Genomic DNA, 20,855 nt, shown 5'->3' with positions numbered 1-20,855 from the left:
ACCTGGCATTGTGTGAGGCCCCATGCACAAGACCGTATCTGTTTCGCAGTCCGCAAATTGTGGATCCGCAAAATACAGATGCAGTCTATGTCCTGCCTACATTTGATTTGCAGACCCATGGTCTGCAATTTTCAGACATAGTCTTTCTTTTTGCAGAATGGACATATAGAACATGTCCTATACTTGTCCGTGATGTGATGATTAGATGAGAGAGGATAAGAAAATGAGACCGCCATTGTTGTGCCCAATAATTGCTGTTCAGCTTTATTTTCATCAGTAATCTACCATTTGCTATAATTCCCTTATTACCAGCTGTTTCACAATATAATGAATAAAGGAGAAAAGTAAAAAGTAAAGTAAAGATCACTGGTCTATGATAAATCCCCCAGTGATTTTCCATCTATTATTTCTTAGAATCCGCTTCTCTTATAATACTTTGCTCTAGCAAGGACATCGTTTGAGTAGTCCCCGTCTGTTGTGCGGCTGTCGACAGTATTAAAACTGGTTACGCTATCAGGTCCCATATTGTAGGCTGCAAGAGCACCTGCAAAATAATACATCACATTAGTAGGACAGTAAGCCAAGCATGGCCAAGATGTATCATGGCTCCTTTGTATTGTAGGTACTTTACAGTCTGTCAGATAACCCCTCTTGGCCATTGCGCTAAATCGGCATATGTCAACTTGGGTTCTGCACACTGTCCATAGTTCTAGACTGGTTCCATGCTAGTGTGCACTCTACATTCAGTGCCATTTGATGGCATGCACCGTGCAGAGAAGCGTGCTGTGGTCACAGTTGCGACCGTTGCAAATGTAAATATGCTGGGAATGGGGGACTGTTAGGGATCATTTGCAAATCTGCCAGAATTTCATCCTTAGCAGTATATTCTGCAGGCGTACTACAGCAGTGAGATGTATCGGTGGCCAGTGAGATAAACAGGTAACATTATGCAGTGTACAATACATGAGAATATTGAAATTCCAGCATGACAGTTTATTTTAAAGGGGTTTTCCGAGATGCTAATACTGATGACCTATCCTCAGGATAGAAAAAACACTAGTTCAGAGCAGCACCAAAGTACCATGTAGACTTCCACAGGAATGCATCAGCCCATCTGTGACCTCGGATCCACGGTGTTCATTAGATCAGTATTCAAATCAAAGTTGACGGTAGCATATCCATTAGAAGATCTTTATTCATAATGGGTCCATAGAAAAATTTACAAAGAAGCCAAAGAAAGTGCAACGTTTCGACTACATAGTAGTCCTTCTCAAGCATGCTTGAGAAAGACTACTATGTAGTCGAAACGTTGCACTTTCCTTTGGCTTTTTTGTACATTTTTCTATGGACCCATTATGAATAAAGATCTTCTAATGGATATGCTGCCGTCAACTTTGATTTGAATACTGATCTAATGAACACCGTGGATCCGAGGTCACAGATGGGCTGATGCATTCCTGTGGAAGTCTACATGGTACTTTTGGTGCTGCTCTGAACTAGTGTTTTTTTCTATAGATTGCCAACTTTGATTTTAATACTATCCTCAGGATAGGTCATCAATATCAGAAAACAGTGGTTACCTTGCATGTGTTGGTTTGCTGTCCACTGTGGAAATTTCTGCTGTATCACATTAAACATGGAACATAGGATCTCTGTACCCTGTAGAATGTGTTCTTCGCTATCAAAAGCTCCACGAGGTGTATGCCACCTTCTATCAATCTGTAAAAAGAAATAGGCTTAGGCCTCTTTCACACTTGCGTTGTCCGGATCCGGCGTGTACTCCACTTGCCGGAATTACACTCCGGATCCGGAAAAACGCAAGTGTACTGAAAGCATTTGAAGACGGAACCGTCTTCAAAATGCTTTCAGTGTTACTATGGCACCCAGGACACTATTAAAGTCCTGGTTGCCATAGTAGGAGCGGGGGAGCGGTATACTTACAGTCCGTGCGGCTCCCGGGGCGCTCCAGAATGACGTCAGAGCGCCCCATGCGCATGGATGACGTGTCCATGCGATCACGTGATCCATGCACTTGGGGCGCCCTGACGTCACTCTGGAGCGCCCCGGGAGCCGCACGGACGGTAAGTATGCTGCTCCCCGCTACACTTTACCATGGCTGCCAGGACTTTAGCGTCCCGGCAGCCATGGTAACCATTCAGAAAAAGTTAAATGTCGGCTCCGGCAATGCGATGAAACGACGTTTAGCTTAAGGCCGCATCCGGATCAATGCCTTTCAATGGGCATTAATTCCGGATCCGGCCTTGCGGCAAGTGTTCCGGATTTTTGGCCGGAGCAAAAAGCGCAGCATGCTGCGGTATTTTCTCCGGCCAAAAAACGTTCCGTTCCGGAACTGAAGACATCCTGATGCATCCTGAACGGATTTCACTCCATTCAGAATGCATGGGGATAATCCTGATCAGGATTCTTCCGGCATAGAGCCCCGACGACGGAACTCTATGCCGGAAGAAAAGAACGCAGGTGTGAAAGAGCCCTTAGGTAGAAGTACAGTCAGTGACAACTAATAAAAAAATAAAAAAAACAGCAGGACATAAGATATGAACCGTGAGTTAATTACGATATACTGCATGTCCATTTAGATACAAATTTTATTCTAGAGCGTCATTGAGTCTTTGCTAGGCCATTCTTCACCTGGGTAAAGATTATCTTTGCAGCCCTAGCCCCGTATCTAAATATCCAGGTCAAAGCAGAATGGCATTTTGGTAACCACTTGAGTATGAGTTCTTATCATGTACATCTTTCCTTTGCTCTAATTATTTTCTAGATAGTTGAATAATTACCTGCATGAGGCCAAATGCATTTCCATGGTCACCATATCCATTTCCATCTAGAGCGTTGCCAGCACGTGACTCACGAGATACGATTCCAGCGATGATAGGTGCTGGTATCCCAGTTCTACTGGACGCCGACTGTATCTTCGGCTTGTGTCTCTTCATTCTTTCCAGATCCGTTTTTGCCAGCCTCTCTGAAGCAAAGACACCTGTGCATTTATGGATTTAACAAGAAAAAGTTTAGTTCTGTAAGCCTTTAATATAAAGTGCGAGTCATTTACAACACTATAAGGTTCTGTCCACACAGAACAGATTTATTGTGGATCTGCAACAAATCGCTGATGAAAATCTGCACCATACTTCTGCACATTTTAATTCAGATGTTGATGTGGATTCAAATGCAGATGTTAGCATTTGTAACGGCAAGGGTTAAATCCATGATGAAATTTGTCACTTTTCCACAGTAGAATTGAGCATGATATGGATTTGAAAATCCTTAGCAAGACCAAAATCTGTGAACTTTATACAAAATCCAGCACAGGTTGTTTAAAATCCATGGAAACTTTATTTGAATATTCAATACAAGAAGTGTGGATACAAAAAAAACCTCCGTTACTCCTGTTGACGCGTTTCAGATGTGTTCACATCCTTAGTCATAACTAGAGAATCGTGAGCTGTGGACTCAATATAAATGTAGTAAACTAACATACCACACCTTTCTTCCAAGGGGGAGGTGATTAACCAGGGTTGTTTCAAAAAAACAGCTACACCTGGATCTTTGAGTACACACCGCACTGAGCGATTTAAAACCATGCACAAATAATTTTAAAACAATAATCAACAAATGTGCATTATGTAGATAGGCCAAATAACAAATGAAATACATTCTTAAATGCCCATTTACAATGTACGTCACAATGGCAACTATAACTACAGTATACCTAGCATTTGGCATAATTAATAATATTGATACATGAGCTCTTTCCGAAGATTTAAGCCATTAGGATACCTAGTGTTAAGGCGAAAAATCCCAAAAGCCTCCTTATTCAGCACTAAGTTTAAAACTTCCACATCTCACTATTCTCTAGTTATGACTAAGGATGTGAACACATCCAAAACGCGTCAACAGGAGTAACAGAGGTTTTTTTTGTACCCACAGTTTTTGTATTGAATATATTCAAATAAAGTGTCTATGGATTTTAAACAACCTGTGCCGAATTTTCTACAAACTTAAAGTTGTTGTGATCTGAACCTTTCCGGCACGGTGCACATCCTCATCCCAGGTGAGCGGGAATTCCACTTTGCTTTGTCTGAAATTTATGCAAAAAGCATGAATGGTGCTTTAAAATAGCTTTATGTGAACATAACCTAAAAACTGAGGAACCAGTCACTAACCATTTACTGTAGATTCCTTCGCCAAAAGCCATACCTATGAAAACTGTCTTACTCTGTAATGTAAAGTTAAAGACCTCCTCATCCTGCCATTTTCTACTGGAAGAAAGTTACGTTGGATAAAAAAAAAATCTTCCTCCAATCACACCAACCGCCACGTCAAGTAGCCTAAAGTATGGCATCCTCCAGAGGCTTCCATCTAACATATACATGTTAGGCAGAGCACATAACCATGAAGCGTGTAATATGTACATTGCATGGTAGAATTATAGGTTCAGTATTATTTTTTTTATGGGATTGTCCAAGATAATTAAAAATCTGAGACATTTCCCTGAATGCTGTAAAATAGAAAATGATGGTATACATAAAACAGCAGTGATATGCTGGTATATGGCGAGAGTCCACCACAACCAATTACTATCCTCAGTGATATACTCTCTGGCTTCTGCTGTGGAATATGCATCAGATTTTGCCTTTGCAAAATTCACTGTGTGAACGGGGCCTGAGTGCTTTCATACAAGTTTTTACACCGGCTTTCTGAAGGCATTTTGTGCTGCATTTTTCTTTTTGCAAAAACAACAGCACCAAATGTTAGCTGACGTTCTATGGAAAATATAAAGCATATGACAAGTGTGCTTTTTTTAAAAATTGCAGCATGCTGGAGCTCTTGGTGTTTTTACAAGAATTTTTATACCTTCTCTATAAAGGAAAAATGCCATGAAGGAAAATGCTAGTGGTAAGACATGCTGGAGGTCATTTGCCAAAGACTGTCCTCATATGGCGAGCCTGACATCCCCTGTGCTGCTGGAGGATGAGCTTAATTTATGAGAGGCACATGCCTCATCATGGATTAAACGCATCTTCTGGTAGTCCACGTGTCTAGATTATAATCCACTCCAGGTGGTAGCTAAGATCTCAATCACAGTTTATGCCAAAAAAAAAATGGCGTAAATGGTTGTGAATGTGTCGGCACAGATCGCCACCACACCCCCTGATATCCCTCTTTAGAGAAACTGGAGAGGGTGGCATTGAAATGCCATTTGCCCCTAAATTTAGGCACATTGGCAATAAAAAGGTAGCAGACCTGCTGTTTGCCATTTTTTCACCCCATACAGGTGCATAGTAAATGACCGCCACAAATGGAGGTGCCCTAAACAAATGCATGCACCTATTTTAGTGGTAAAAAAAAAACATCAGTGCAAAATTCATGTGTGTAAGGACCCTTAGTGATTGTGTACTCTCTGAATCACTTACCAGAATAATTCTCTCTATCCTGTCTACCAGTTGTTTCCGAGGCACCGCTGCATTGAATTGTGTCAAGATTACCGTATCTCGCTTTGAAGAAAATATAGATATAAATATTAATATTCTTCCATTTATTTGGTAGATTGCCAAATGACAGCGACATCATTCTGTTATGGGGTTTTATGGGACTCTTGTGGGAAATGATCAAATAAAAAATAAGACTTAAAGCTGTATTAGACCTGCAGATTGGTGGGCGATTGTCGGGAGGGAAGTGTTCCTTCCCAACAATAGCCTGCTCATCAGCGGAGGAGACCGCTGTATGGGTAAGAGTGATCGCTAATGCCCTTACTCACCTGCTTAATCTCCCGCCATCCAACACTGCTGCTTCAGTGGTCCCAGGAGTCTTTGTCTCCACTGCAGCCAATCATGAGCCTCAGCAGTCACGTGAGGTAGTAGGGTATGTCATCGCTGTAGCGAGACCGTACCCAGGTGGACGCTGAGGTCAGTGATAGGCTGCTACGATAACATGGAGTATCTGGTAATGTCATTGCTGCGGCACCAGAAATACACACAGCCAGGACCACTGTAGCAGCAGCGCTGGAACACTTGAGGATTTACATAATTCCTCACCTTGATCTAAACTTTGAGGTTTTGGAAACCCCCTTTAAATACAATATTATGCAGTGCTGTGATACTCCAGCAGACAATTATGAGGGTGGCAGACGACATATGGTCTACCCCAACTGTCACTCACTAGGACACTCTGGAAAGGCACTGCTCCGGAGGATCTGTTGGGGCACTGTAAGTAGCAGTAACATCAGAGCAGTGTAACTAAAATTGTAGCTGGTACAGTTACCAGACTCTACTGTATATCAGGAGTCAGATCACAAACGGCGTTTTTTCCCTGTAGATACTTACATGCCATTGTAGTTTTGACTCTGCACCTAACGGTAGAAAAAAACAACATTTTAGTGTTGACAGTTTCATTACCGGAGTGTTTATCCCCTTCCTTACCAGGCCATTTTTTTTGTTGTAGAAATGGGCCTATCTAACTGCGAATAACTGATTATTTTCTGAGCCAGCCTACATGTATTTGATATTTTTTACAGGTCACCTTAGACCTTTCTTTTGTGCCATTATATAATGGATCTAAAAAAATTTTAAAATATTTAAGGAAAACTTAAAATTGTGAAGAAAAAAAATATATATTTTTCCTTTCTCATTTTTTCTATTACAAAAGCTTTCAAGACAAAACATTTGTAAAACCATTCCCGTACACTTGTATCCTGAAAATAGACGCTATTTATGTAATTTATCTACTGGCTGGGCCCGCCGCAAGATTTCAAAAGACTGGAGTGCATTTTGGATTTTGGCAGCCTAATTTTCTATTGCTGGTTCTACGGCACCGTACTGCCAGAAATATCTTGTACAGCGCCAAAACGTTACAAGCCCCCTTCAAAGTGACTTTTTTTATGTTACTCCCCTAAGGTATTTATCTTGGGGAAATTTGTGCATTTTAAGATTTAAAACAAGTATAGCTTGGAAGAAAGACGAGACAGAGGGGATATAATAGAAACTTTTAAATACATAAAGGGAATCAACAAGGTAAAAGAGGAAAGAATATTTAAAAGAAGAAAAACTGCTACAAGAGGACATAGTTTTAAATTAGAGGGGCAAAGGTTTAAAAGTAATATCAGGAAGTATTACTTTACTGAGAGAGTAGTGATGCATGGAATAGTCTTCCTGCAGAAGTGGTAGCTGCAAATACAGTGAAGGAGTTTAAGCATGCATGGGATAGGCATAAGGCCATCCTTCATATAAGATAGGACCAGGGGCTATTCATAGTATTTAGTATATTGGGCAGACTAGATGGGCCAAATGGTTCTTATCTGCCGACACATTCTATGTAAAAAAAAATATTATAAATTAAAAAAATATGCGTGCCTTTGTTTATTTTACATAGGAAAAAACGCTGCTAAACAAAGTATAGCTAAAACGAATACCTACCATAGATTTTTAAAATAAAAAAAGTGTGCATGTCTGTATATTTTAGACACACAAATTCAACTATACTTTTATTGCTAAAACATTATATATATAATTTTTAGGACTGAAAAAGGGGATGTCACGGCTGAGGATGGAAGAAATCCTCAGCCGTGCAATGATGGAAGATGTCCAGTCGCTACTCGCCAGGAACACAGAATTAGGGAGCAGGTCACCTCCTGTTGCGTCCCTAACGCTGACCCTGTCTCCCACCTGCATGGGCCGACCTTGATGGTAGGAGGACCCATGCGCAGGAACCTCGGATCCCTGACTTACCCTCCGACCGGTCCCTGGGCTAAGGAGCAGGGTAAGACAACCCACTCCTCCTAGACACGGAGGAGCAGGAGTCTCACTGGCCAAGCAGCATGAAGGGGGTACATAAACAGGACTATGGATAAGACAGGTGAACCAAACAGTTCCACACAAACCTGTCTCAGCCTTGCTGACTGGAACCCGTGCTAAGGAAAGGCTGTCCACACAGACAAAGGTAAACAGCACACACATGAAGACACACAGGGACCAGGACATCCATAGCTGCACAAAAACCAAAGAAACAAGACATCAACACATCACGGTATTAGAACTTATGACCGGAAGGGTGGCCCTTACAAGAAGATGGAAATCACAGGCGGCTGCAACAGCAAAGCATGACTGAAGCAACCTACTGAGCCATGCCAAAGTGAGAGGCTTTATAGGCCTAAGACATCACACACACTGGGAAGGGAGTTAACCCTTCCAGCACCACAGGAAAGGGAAAACACCAACTTAAAGGAACAGTGTCCAACACAACAAACACACTGTGGTTGTTGCCGCAGGCAACGACATGGGTGGCAACCGTGTCCTGGGAGTCAGCCCCAAGGCCGAGACACTGCCACCGCATGTACACATCACCAAACGTTGCCACGGGCAACCACAGTGCTGGAAAGGTGTCCGTGCACACCACACACTACACAGAGTGCACACAAACGACAGTGCATACATACACGCACACAAACTCCAAAGGGACCGCACACATACCTGTTGTCCGCGGCAACCGCACTTGAGGCAAACATCAAGCCTCAAGCTGCGGTTGAAACAACAACCCAAACCGCGGGCAACTGTATGCGGCTCCCAAGGAGTGACACTCCCACCCCTCAAAGCCCCCCCCCCCACCAAAAAAAAAACAAAACACGTGAGGGACTCACACAAGGGGATGGGAGAAGGGGACGTCCACTCTCAGACATGGTTCCCAAAAAGTCGCTGTCAGCTGCATCCTCTCCCAGCACACAACTCAGCCAGTCCGACGAGGCCTGCAGCCCGCACCAGCGACACAGGGGGGAGAACCACAGAGAGATGAACGAGGGGACTCTCCACACGTCCCCACTCCAGTCGCTGCCAGCAGACACTCCTAACCAGCACGCAGCCGGACCACATACGGAGTGCTGCCAGCAAACGACCAGAGATGGGAACATGGAGAGGGACGAGGGATCACCAACACGGACGGTAAGGTGACGGGGAATAAGCCACCAACCGTGTCGTTAACGGTGATCCCCCCGGAACGCTCTCCCTCCGGAGAACGCGCATGCAGGCCACAAGAGGATGGCACTGCATGCTGCACCCTCTTTCGAAGGTGTGCACCCGCACACCAAACAAACACACCGGTGCCATAAAATCAGGGGGGACGCCAAACGAGGCAATGGTGAAGGGATGGCGGGGAACCAAACAGTTCCACACAAACCTGTCTCAGCCTTGCTGACTGGAACCCGTGCTAAGGAAAGGTTGTCCACACAGACAAAGGTAAACAGCACACACATGAAGACACACAGGGACCAGGACATCCATAGCTGCACAAAAACCAAAGAAACAAGACATCACGGTATTAGAACTTATGACCGGAAGGGTGGCCCTTACAAGAAGATGGAGATCACAGGCGGCTGCAACAGCAAAGCATGACTGAAGCAACCTACTGAGCCATATCAAAGGAGAGGCTTAAGAGGCCACACCCAACAGTCAGACACACCCAGTGACATCACACACACTGGGAAGGGAGTTAACCCTTCCAGTACCACAGGAAAGGGAAAACACCAACTTAAAGGAACAGTGTCCAATACAACAAACACACTGTGGTTGTTGCCACAGGCAACGACATGGGTGGCAACCGTGTCCTGGGAGTCAGCCCCAAGGCCGAGACACTGCCACCGCATGTACACATCACCAAACGTTGCCACGGGCAACCACAGTGCTGGAAAGGTGTCCGTGCACACCACACACTACACAGAGTGCACACAGACAAACGACAGTGCATACATACACGCACACAAACTTCAAAGGGACCGCACACATACCTGTTGTCCGCGGCAACCACACTTGAGGCAAACAACATCAAGCCTCAAGCTGCGGTTGAAACAACAACCCAAACCGCGGGCAACTGTATGTGGCTCCCAAGGAGTCACGGCCAAAACCGTGGCCGTGACAGGGGAAGGATGTTTGTATGGGTGTGTACGTAGTCTGATATACTATTGCTAATACTAGTACCTATACCTTTTTCTCATTTTCTGTATTTCTCTTTTTATTATTCTCTTTTTTATTATTATTTATTTATTTTTTAAAGAAAAACTCCTGCAAAACATTTTTATTCTCTGACCTGCTAGAAAGGTACATGGCTGTTTTTCTGAGTTATCCCCTCCCTTGTGTTTCTCGGCTGTGTCGTGACCAGCAATCAAACTTTCCAAATGACACATCATCTTATGTGTGGACAGGAAGTCAGTTTCTCTATGTATTCCTATGGGAGCCTCAATGTCAGTCTCATAGGAATAAATAGAGAAGTAACTGACTTCCTGTCCTGTGTCAGTTGGAGATCAGAGAGTTGGTCACATGACACAGCTGGAAATTAGAAGGGAGCTTATAACTCACAAATACAGTCACTGATGAGAAGATTACATTCAGTACATCATAGTTCATTTTATAGCCAGCAGGTGACGCCTTTTTTTTTAGATTTTACAATGTAATAAACGCTTGTAGCAGAGAGCTACAAGCATCTGTTACTGCCTGACCGCTCCTGCAGGTCACAGCACATTTCCCTGTGACTGCAGCTGTCTAATGACAGCGAGGTCACAGTGATGACAGTGCAGTCGCAGTGATCTGCAGCCAGGCTGCCGGCAGATCGCGATGTAACCCAATGCTTTTATATGTCGTATTACAGATAAGAGCCTACAGCTGCGACGTATAAAAGTCGTGCGGCGCTAGGCAAGTGGTTAAATAACCATAAAACACATCCTGATGATTTTTACTGGATTATTTAGGGGCTATATAGACGGAGTGTTCTGACAGTGGAATTCAGTGCAGATTCCTCGCTGAAAACCACCAGGCAGCAGAGCAGAAATGGCCTCAAATAGTCTTCAGTGAGAGGCGCGTTCCTGTTCATGTGCCCATGTTTATTTCTCATCATCTTTAGTTCCCGGCAGTGTTTACATCGGGATGGCTAAGGACATGGTCACAGTGGGGATGTGGCCACAAACATCATGTCCTCTCTGAATCTAGTCATTGGCTGGAGTGGTACACATGACCATGCCCATGGCCAGCCAGAGGTAAACAGCGCAGGGACTGGAAGATGGAGAGAGCGAGGACCAACGGAGCGGCATGGAGCTGGTAATTATGTATCTTCTGTTTCAGGGGCCATGTTGTTTACTGCCTGATAAGAACGCTTAAAATTATAAATTTATTCTGATAATGTTAAAATGTTGTGGCTACCCGCCAACAATACAATTTAGGCTAGGTGCAGTGGGGTAGTGGACTGTTGGTATAATATTCAGCCACTAACTCCACTAGTACCAATGATACTTCTGTGTGCAGTACTGGATATATTCTCCACCAGGATAACTGCTCTCAGAATAGATACACTTTATGTTTGTTGTGTGTATCATAGGTTTGTAGGTCAGACAGAGCTAATGACAGCACTCACAAAGGGAGGGGGTGATTGCTTCGATGTGCGTTTGTAGCTAGCAATCAAGCCCCAAACAGCTGTCACACTCTGAGGCCTAGTATAAAGGCTCTATTGTGCATAGTCCCTGCCTAATGCACCATCCACTCGACGCGCTTCTATGCTGACCAGTAGGGGCAGTCTATCATCAGGAGCAGAGTGACTTGACTCCCATTGCGTCTCGCCTATGTATTTTAGCGTGACTGCATATGGGAGAAACAGGGAATGGTGCTGCACGCTGGAGGTGCCACTCGTGCAGCTAGGTAATCGCACAGCCTCCGGTTCTATGACGGCCGTAATCGCGGCCGCCGAGAGCGCTCTTTACATAGATGGGGCCACTCCCACTAGGTGGAGCTACAGGCGGCAGGGATTGGACGAGGCAGAATAAAACCTCCCCTCATGCCGTCCTTCATATTATGCATAGCGCTGACGTGGGTGATAGTTGATTGGCTATAATAGCTGCTTAGTAAACAGAACTATAGATCCTGTCTATGGATTATGGGCTACAGTAAGGGAAGAGATCTAAACAGAGGTATGACAGGGAAACGATTAATAATAATACTATATGTGATCTTCTATTCTTTTATATATATATATATATATATATATATATATATATATATATATACAGCACATACCGGTAGGTGTTATTGATAACATCAGGCTGAGGGTGTTAAAACCTACAGTACAGACTAAAAGTTTGGACACACCTTCTCATTCAAAGAGTTTTCTTTATTTTTGTGACTATGAAAATTGTAGATTCACACTGAAGGCTTCAAAACTATGAATTAACACATGTGGAATTATATACATAACAAACAAGTGTGAAACAACTGAAAATATGTCATATTCTAGGTTCTTCAAAGTAGCCACCTTTTGCTTTGATTACTCCTTTGCACACTCTTGGCATTCTCTTGATGAGCTTCAAGAGCAGCAGATTTTCTATCTAGGCTTAGATGAAGCTAGTATATGAAATAAAGTCATTCAAGCCGCTTGGTTTGAGCGTCTGTAATGTGAAGGTCCACTGCACTTCTTTGCGCAACAGTAGGTTGTCCACATCACCCTCTCTGGGGGAACCCCTCACATGTTCGATGCCTTGAAATGTGATGCAGTTGTTCACTCCCGAATGACATTCCATGACATGTTGCGCAATTGATGTATCATCCTGTTTGCTAATATTGGAAAGGTGTTCCCCTATACGCCTCCGAAACTCTCTCTTGGTTTTGCCCACATATTGTTTGTGGCAAATACATGTGGCACCATACACGACACCAACTGTCCTACAATTTATAAAGGATCTGATGTTATATGTGCGTCCTGTAACGGTACATCTGACCACATTGCCTTTCTTGATCGCTTTACAAGCTATACAGTTACCGCACTTAAAGGTGCCTATGGGTTTGTTGCTCAACCATGTTGCGTCAATAGGAGGATTGTATAGGCTATGTACCAGCTTGTCTCTCAGATTGCTTCCCCTTCTATATGTTACCAGGGGATGGTCTCCCACTAGGTGACCTACTATTGGGTCTGATTTCAATAGTCCCCAATGTTCATTTAGTAGGTCCCTATGATGCGGATTGTACCGTCATTAGAATCACGTTTTTTAGGGAGCAAGAGGTCATCTCTGTTACTCACTGATGCGTGTGCATACGCCTCAGTGAGACATGACCTTGCGTATCCTCTTTGGGAGAATCTTTTTTGCAAGTCATTAGCAGCCGTTTTAAAATCTACCCACTCAGAACAATTACGCCTAGCTCGTAAATATTGGCCTTTAGATATGCCACGTTTGAGCCTTTTTGGATGAGCGCTTTCCCATCTGAGTAGGTTGTTAGTGGCCGTAGGTTTGCGGTACATGTTGGTAACAATCTTTCTCGATTTGTCAATAGTGATTGACAGATCCAGGAATGTCAGATGGGTGTCATCAATGTCACTGGTGAAAAGCAGACCAAGATCATTGTTGTTTAACTGTGATACAAACTCATGGAAGGCCGCACGTGTGCCATTCCATAGAATGAAGACATCGTCTATGAATCTCAACCATGGAGTCACAGACAATGTCCATGGGTCCATTTTGTCACTGAAGACAAATTCTCTTTCATGTTGCAGGATTGATGAAAAAAAATCATTTTTACTAGAAAACCCCTATAAGGCACCTTCCCCTGTGAGAGGGTGCCTGAGCAATAGTGTTTCTAGCTTGCTAGTTCCCTGCAAAGGTGCACAATCCTACCTTCTGATCTCCCATGCCTGACCTATGCCCTATTACTGGATTTGACCCTTTGCTACCTGACCCTATTTCTTCCTGACTCTGATATTCAGCCCATGCTGCGCACCCTGAACTTTGGACTGATTACCAGATTGAATGTAGTCTGCCTACCCTGACCTCAGCTCATCACCTGACTGTACTTTTGTTTGATCCTTTGGTGCTACATATCAGTGCTTCTCATTTCCCATGGGTCTGCAGCCACTGAAGACTACTCCAAGAGGTAGAGGCCTGGTGGCCTGCCTGCAGCAGAGTCCAGATCCCTGTATAGGGATTGAAGAGTGAAGATCAGGGGGCTACATACAGCAGGTTACATCTTTAGCTGTAGCCCCAAGTCAAAACTGTTCCGTGGCACAGCTCATCCACATCTACTTTTGTCACAACTTTCATATGAACTGTCACATATTTTTATCATTAATCTAGAATAGGACTGTCCTGGGTGGATGCCTCTTTACAAAAAGAGTCAGGAAATACTTGTAAAATGGTGACCCATCATTCAGCTGTTACCTGCCAATGTTGTCTTGAGTATGTTAGTGCTTCAGTACTACTACTTGGTATCTGGAGCCGACCATAGCAGGCAGAAACCTTTTATAGTTAACCAAGACCTATGCCTGTGCTTTGCTTGAGAGTTCCTGTGCACACTTGCTTCCTGACCATATTACTTCAGATTTTTGACATGGTCTTAGTCTGCAATGTCTTTTTTTTTTGCCAGCCCAAACCAAATAGTCACTGTCTGCATGGCTGTGACTCGGCAGTACTACTGCTGGATGCTTGCTATATGCTTTGTGAAGTGCTGCTTCCCACCAGCAAGTAGTCAAACTTGCACCATGCCTCTAATGGCTACAAATGTAATATAACCATAGCATATCACTGAACTTTTCAAAAACTTTCTTATGTCTATGAGCCCGTCTCGATTTCATCTCCTGCAGTGAGTAGAAAGAGTGCTTCTATCTCCTTGTGTTAGTGATCAGTGGGGGGCATCAGCACTCTGACTCCCACTGATCAAAACCTTTGATATATTTATATGACATATCGAAAGTTTTTTTTTAAGTTGTGTTTGACCATAATTTGTTAAAGGGAACCTGTCACCAAGAAAATGTGACGTAATCTGCAGGCGGCATGTAATAGAGCAGGAGGAGCTGAGCAGATTGATATTTAGTTTTGTTGCAAAAAACTCAGTATAAGGCCTCATGCACACGACCGTTGTGTGTTTTGCAAACCGCGGATCCGCAAAACACGGATGGCGTCCGTGTGCCTTCCGCAATTTGCGGAACGGCACGGACAGCCTTTAATATAACTGCCTATTCTTGCCCTCAAAGCGTGGACAAGAATAGGACATGTTATATTTTTTGGCGGACCCTGGAATGGAGCAACGGATGCGGACAGCATACGGAGTGTTGTTCGCATCTTTTGTGGCCCCATTCAAGTGAATGGGTCCGCAATCCGAACCGCCAGGTTCTGATGCGGACCAAAACAACGGCCGTGTGCATAAGGCCTTAGGGAAATCATGGATGCCGCCCGTGTGCCTTCTGCAATTTGTGGGCCATTATAGAAATGCCTATGCTTGTCCGCAAAATGGACAAGAATAGGACATGATCTATAATTTTTGCGGGGCCCCCAACTGATGCGGACAGCACACGGAGTGCTGTCCGCATCTTTTGAGGCCCCATTGAAGTGAATGGGTCCTAATTTGTATTTCATTAATTTAAACTCCTGCTCTTTAGAGGTTTTGAAGTCAAGGAGGCGGAGCTATCAGTGATTGACAGCTATCTGTGTATACACAGTCATAGAGGAAAGGTAATGTGACTGGGGCAGGAATGGAAGGAGGGACTAGAACAGCTCAGAAGAATAAGTGTAGGGTAAAAAATATACATAAACCTCTTAATTGTATGTGTACTAATGCCAGAAGCCTGACTAATAATACTGGGGAACTGGAATTAGTGATGTGTGAGGAGGACTATGACATAGTGGGAATAACTGAGACATGGCTGGATGATAGCTATGACTGGGCGGTTAATATACAGGGTTACAAAACCGGAGAGGGGGAGGGGTCTGCCTTTATGTAAAGTCTTGTCTAAAGTCCACAGTCCGAGAAGATATAAGTGAGGGACATGAACATGTGGAGCCACTGTGGGTAGAAATACATGGAGGAAAAAACATCAATAAAATACTAATAGGAGTTTACTATAAGCCACCTAATATGCCAGAGTCCCCAAAACCCAGAATGAGCATGGATATAAATGAATGAAATACAAGTTTTACGGAATCTTTTCCTATAAATCTATATATCAATCTGCTCAGCTCCTCCTGCTCTGTAACATGCTGCCTGCAGCTCAGACACCATGTTCAATGTGACAGGTTCCTTTTAAAAATATATTTTTTTTTAAAATCAGATAATTCTTCTTAACAATTTTTTTCAATGTACATAGAGAAAAAGAACAACCCATCAGAGGCTAAAGGAATGGGTACATACAATCCCACTGGACATGTAACAATTATGAGGACATTTTCATAGCTCAATACTAAAAGTACATGATATAGAGAAATACCCCTTCAACTGTAATACATATTAATATTACATAAACCACCCCTATCCCTCCCATCCACCCCCCATCCAGATCCATTAATATAGGTATAATGCGTCAGAGCACCAAGAAAGATATTACCGACACTCTACATGCAAGTCCCACACCCATTCTTTCCAAGATAAACTATTTGTTAAGCTCCTCCGCACCGGGTAACCCACCATAGTTCCCCATCCCAGTTCCGGTCTGGTGTATGCATGTTCCAAAATCACACGAATCTCTGAGGCCACTCCTCCCAACCCAGCCAAAAGATCCTTAAGCCAAGTTATATCGCCGTGGTCCTGTACGCTACCCATTTGTCCCAGATTTTGGTAAACTTGGGCAGGATGTTCCAGGCGAAGGATCTGTTCAACAATTCAGCCCCAGATGGGGGCTGGGGTCTAAGCCAATATTTAGCAATTCATTTCCTGGCCTGGAAGAGCAGATGCTGCACTCCAAAGTGTGAATTTAGTTTTTTAATGTCCAATATTCCCAGCACACACGTCCTTGGACCAGGCAGGACCGCAATTTGATATGTGTCTTTAATACAAGTTAGCACGCCTGTCCAAAAAGTCCTAAGCTCTGTACACTCCCAGAACTTGTATCAGGGATGCAGGACTCTCCCCACATCTAGGGCAGGACTTTAAAAATAGAACTGTGCTATGATTATAGGATTTCTGGATAGCACTTCTTGCGTATTTTCTTCGTGACTGACGCTGCAACATTTTCCTGACATATTATCGACAAATAATGTAACTTCCTAAGGGTACTTTCACACTAGCGTTATTCTTTAGGGTCTCAATACCGGAAAAAAACGCATCAGTTTTGTCCCAATGCATTCTGAATGGAAAGCAATCTGTTCAGTATGCATCAGGATGTCTTCCGTTCCGTCCCTTGTACGGTATTTGACAGGACAAAATACCGCAGCTTGCTGCGGTATTTTTTCTGGACAAAATCCCGGAACACTACCACACTTGCCGGATCCGGCATTAATTTCCATTGAAATGTATTAATGCCAGATCCAGTACCAAGTGTTCCGGAAATTGCCGCATTGCCAGATCCGTTTTTCCGGTCTGCGCATGCGCAGTTCTTTCTAGCTTTGAAAAAATTAAATACCGGATCCGTTATTCCAGATGATAGCGGAAAGACGCATCCGGTACTTCAATGAATAAGTCTAACGGATCCAGATCCGGAAAAAATATATATCCGTTTGCATACGGATTTCCGGATCCGGATCTAAGTAACGCTTAGAAATGTAATTCAGGGCATCTACCAGATGCCGTAAGAAAACAATGTGCCCTCATGTCTGTTATCTCTATCGAGTATCATCTATTTCTATCCATATCTGGATATCTGCTTGTTTGGTTCACATACCTTTGAAAGAAGGCTAGTTGCTGTTGTCCCTGTCAATGCTGTGTGCAGAGTTAGAATTTTCTATCCCCTTTTATAGATAGGAGGATAGATGAAACTGAAAGGAGTCTGTCCCAGTAGAAAAAAAAAAAAAAAAAAAAAAAAAAAAAAAAAAAATAACGTGGTTTACAAGAAATGGGAAAGTGAAAGTAAATGTAACTTTTTTTTTATTTTTTTATGTTAGATCATGCACAGGGAAAATATATAAAGACTGGTGTAAGATCAGGGGCATACAGTTCATAGAAATCACTGGGCCCCATGGCAAGAATCTGAATTGGGCCCTCTTGTGAGTGACCCATAACACCCCTTTAGGTACGTGCACATCTGGAACACAGGTTCCACCAGAAACCAGCATTGCAGATTCTGGCAAATCAAAGGGCAAAACACAGCTGCATGCGGGATCTCGAATGACCCCATCATTGTGAATAGGATCCGGCAGGTGCCAGCGGTGTTCGGCGTATGCTGCATCTGGCGATTCTGGTGTAGAGAACTGCTAATACCGCTGAGATGTAGTGTATCTAGCCTCTTTGACCCTGCTGCTTTGCTTTAGAAACCCCAGAGATTCAGTGCAAGGTTTGTTTTGTAAACACAGTGAGTCAGAGCCATGAGGGACAGAGCTACAGTAAGGCTACTTTCACACTAGCGTTGTTTTAATCCGGTGTTCAATTCCGACACCGGAACTGCCCGCCAGATCCGGAAAAACGTGTGAAAACGGATTACATTTGAATCCTGATCAGGATTTTGATCACAATGAAAAAATGCATTGGAAAAAACGGATCCGCCATTTATGGACTTTAACTTTTTTTTCAAATTTTTCGGGTTTAACATGCAAAATCCGGATCCGGTTTGACTGAACACACAGCGCCGGCGTTAATGCAAGTCAATGGGAAAAAGACCGGATCCGGCGTTCAGTCAAAGTGTTCAGGATTTTTGGCCGGAGGTAAAAATACAGCATGCTACGTTTTTCTGAAAAGCCTGATCAGTCAAAAAGACTGAACTGAAGACATCCTGATGCATCCTGAACGGATTACTCTCCAGTTTCTAACTGTAGCATGGGAGATGGGTGGTCTCGTAGGGTGTCTTGCATTGAAATCTGCTGCAATGACCCGGTTACTGCGTTCACCAGACATCAACACAATTTCTATCCGCTCCTCACGTGTTAACCTCGGCGACATGTCAATGGCTGTAAACAAAGAGAAACTTGTAAATAACTCATGAAAGAATAAAGTTACGTTAAAACCAAGCACACCATTGTTTTTCGTGTGAAATTCCCAATAAGTTTGATGTGTCACATGACCCTCTTCCTATTGAAAAAACAAAAGTTGGATTTAAAATGGCCAACTTCAAAATGGCCGCCATGGTCACCACCCATCTTGAAAAGTTTCCTCCCTCACAGATACTAATGTGCCACATTAGATACACTAATGTGTAGATAAATACCATCGTAGCCCCTTTTGATGACACCTTAAAATACACCCAAAGTGTAGAAATACCGCACTAAAGACGCACTATTAACGTATGTGCGCCAGAATAGACTAGATTAGGATATGTGTGGCGAAACCAAACTAGCCACTGGGTGCTGGAGAAGCCTGGTTGCCAGCCTCTTGCCCCAGGATTATAGGCCCTCTCATCAGCCCATGCTAAACTTAAACCCCATGGCGATTTGACTGTGTTTGTGGCATCTGAGCGCTGTTCGGATATATTGAGCAGTCAGATCCAAGCCATCTGGGGATATGTTAAATGTCTATATTTACTGTAATGGTTGGGACATTGTATATTTGAATAGTGATGTCTGTCCTATTGTCCCCACGTGTTTATTGGCGATTTCCCTTTGTCCTGAGAGATAATTGAATTACTCCTCGGTTGTCTGCAGGACAGAAGACATTGTTTAAAACTTTGTATTCTCCTGCCTGTGATAATTACATCAACCCATTGTGTAAGGTAATTGTATCACAGGCAGAGGGGAGGATTTTGTATGGGAGTGTTTAAACTGTAAAGCTGTAATGGATTGGCTGCTAGGTCATGTCCTCAGTTCCCAACCAGGTCCACGGGGGTGGTAACCTTGTTGGAAAATGTGTATAAGTCAATGCTTGTGTGTTCAATAAAGAGTTCCTGTTTTACAGTCAACATAGAGCCTCGTCTCATGTGTATGGGGATTGCTATACGCTGTATACTCCCCTGGCTATAACTCCTAGCTCTTGTAAGAGCTGTTCCTGCTCTCTGGATTTAGGAGAGGTTCACCCACTGGAGCCTGGAGCCTTGTCGTAGGTCCAGGGTGGGTAGGAGACGGTGAGACCTCAACCAAGCTTCGGCGGTTCGTGGGGTCTGCAGTGCTTACGGTGTCAAGTGGAGTGCTTGGAGTCCTCGGGAAGCACTAGGAGCATCATTCGACGGAGGTACCCGGTCGGGGTGCCAGGAGATCAGTTACAATATGTAACTAACTTCACTTCACTCTGAACTCAAATATCATTACATAACACTAATACTCCCATATCTACAAAGAAAATGGAAAAATGAACATAATTAAGAGGAACATATATACAACAAAAATATGAATATAGCCCATTATTAATATGGCTCATTATTATTAATATGGCTCATTTTGTATATCAAACCCCTAAAGGTAAGATCCCAATATGTTTACAAAATATAATTTTTATATATTTTTTTGTATTTATTAGTAAATATAGGCAACATAAACAGAATACAGATACATCACTAATAGGGTTGAGCGAACCCGAACTGTAAAGTTCGGGTTCGTACCGAACTTTAGGATTTTTGGGCCACGGACCCGAACCCGAACATTTCAGTAAAAGTTCGGGTTCGGTGTTCAGCGATTTATTGGCGCTTTTTGAAAGGCTGCAGAGCAGCCAATCAACAAGCGTTTAACTCTGTGCCTTTAGAAGCCATCACAGCCATGCCTACTAATGGCATTGCTGTGATTGGCCAGTGCAGTATGTGACCCAGCCTCTATATATGCTGGAGTCACGTAGCGCTGCACGTCACTCTGTTGTGCATAGTGTAGGGATGGGATGCTGCTGCTGTGAGGGAGAGAATAGGAAAGAAACTTTAATCAGAACTGCAATTGAACTCAGCGATCTACATAGATTTTGTTGTGTGGGTGCAGTGCACAATCTTTTTACCCTGCCCTGAGCCCAGTGACAGAGAAAAATAACTTTTATCCGTCTGTTAGT

At 43.5% G+C, this 20,855-nt stretch overlaps 1 protein-coding gene across 1 annotated transcript; it reads right to left on the bottom strand.

The window, feature by feature from the left end:
* Positions 1-235: 235 nt before the first annotated feature.
* On the bottom strand, positions 236-17,744 carry LOC120995721 (lysozyme g-like). Its single transcript, XM_040425100.1, has 6 exons — positions 17,626-17,744; positions 6,345-6,370; positions 5,436-5,516; positions 2,799-2,998; positions 1,581-1,719; positions 236-544 (listed from the first exon to the last, which is right to left on the bottom strand). The coding sequence occupies exons 2-6, from the start codon at positions 6,349-6,351 to the stop codon at positions 411-413; spliced, it is 561 nt and encodes a 186-aa protein (XP_040281034.1). The 5' UTR covers positions 6,352-6,370; positions 17,626-17,744; the 3' UTR covers positions 236-410.
* Between the last annotated feature and the right edge of the window lie 3,111 nt (positions 17,745-20,855).

The sequence above is a fragment of the Bufo bufo genome, chromosome 3, assembly GCF_905171765.1.
Source record: "Bufo bufo chromosome 3, aBufBuf1.1, whole genome shotgun sequence".
Taxonomy (NCBI): domain Eukaryota; kingdom Metazoa; phylum Chordata; class Amphibia; order Anura; family Bufonidae; genus Bufo; species Bufo bufo.
The sequence above is the reverse complement of the archived record's forward strand: the minus strand, read 5'-3'. Positions and strand labels throughout refer to the sequence as shown.

Coding starts and splice junctions, on each gene's coding strand:
- LOC120995721 (XM_040425100.1), bottom strand. Junction 2,999..5,435: donor GGATAGAGAGAATTATTCTG/GTAAGTGATTCA, acceptor ATAAATGCACAG/GTGTCTTTGCTTCAGAGAGG. Junction 545..1,580: donor AGCAAACCAACACATGCAAG/GTAACCACTGTT, acceptor ATTATTTTGCAG/GTGCTCTTGCAGCCTACAAT.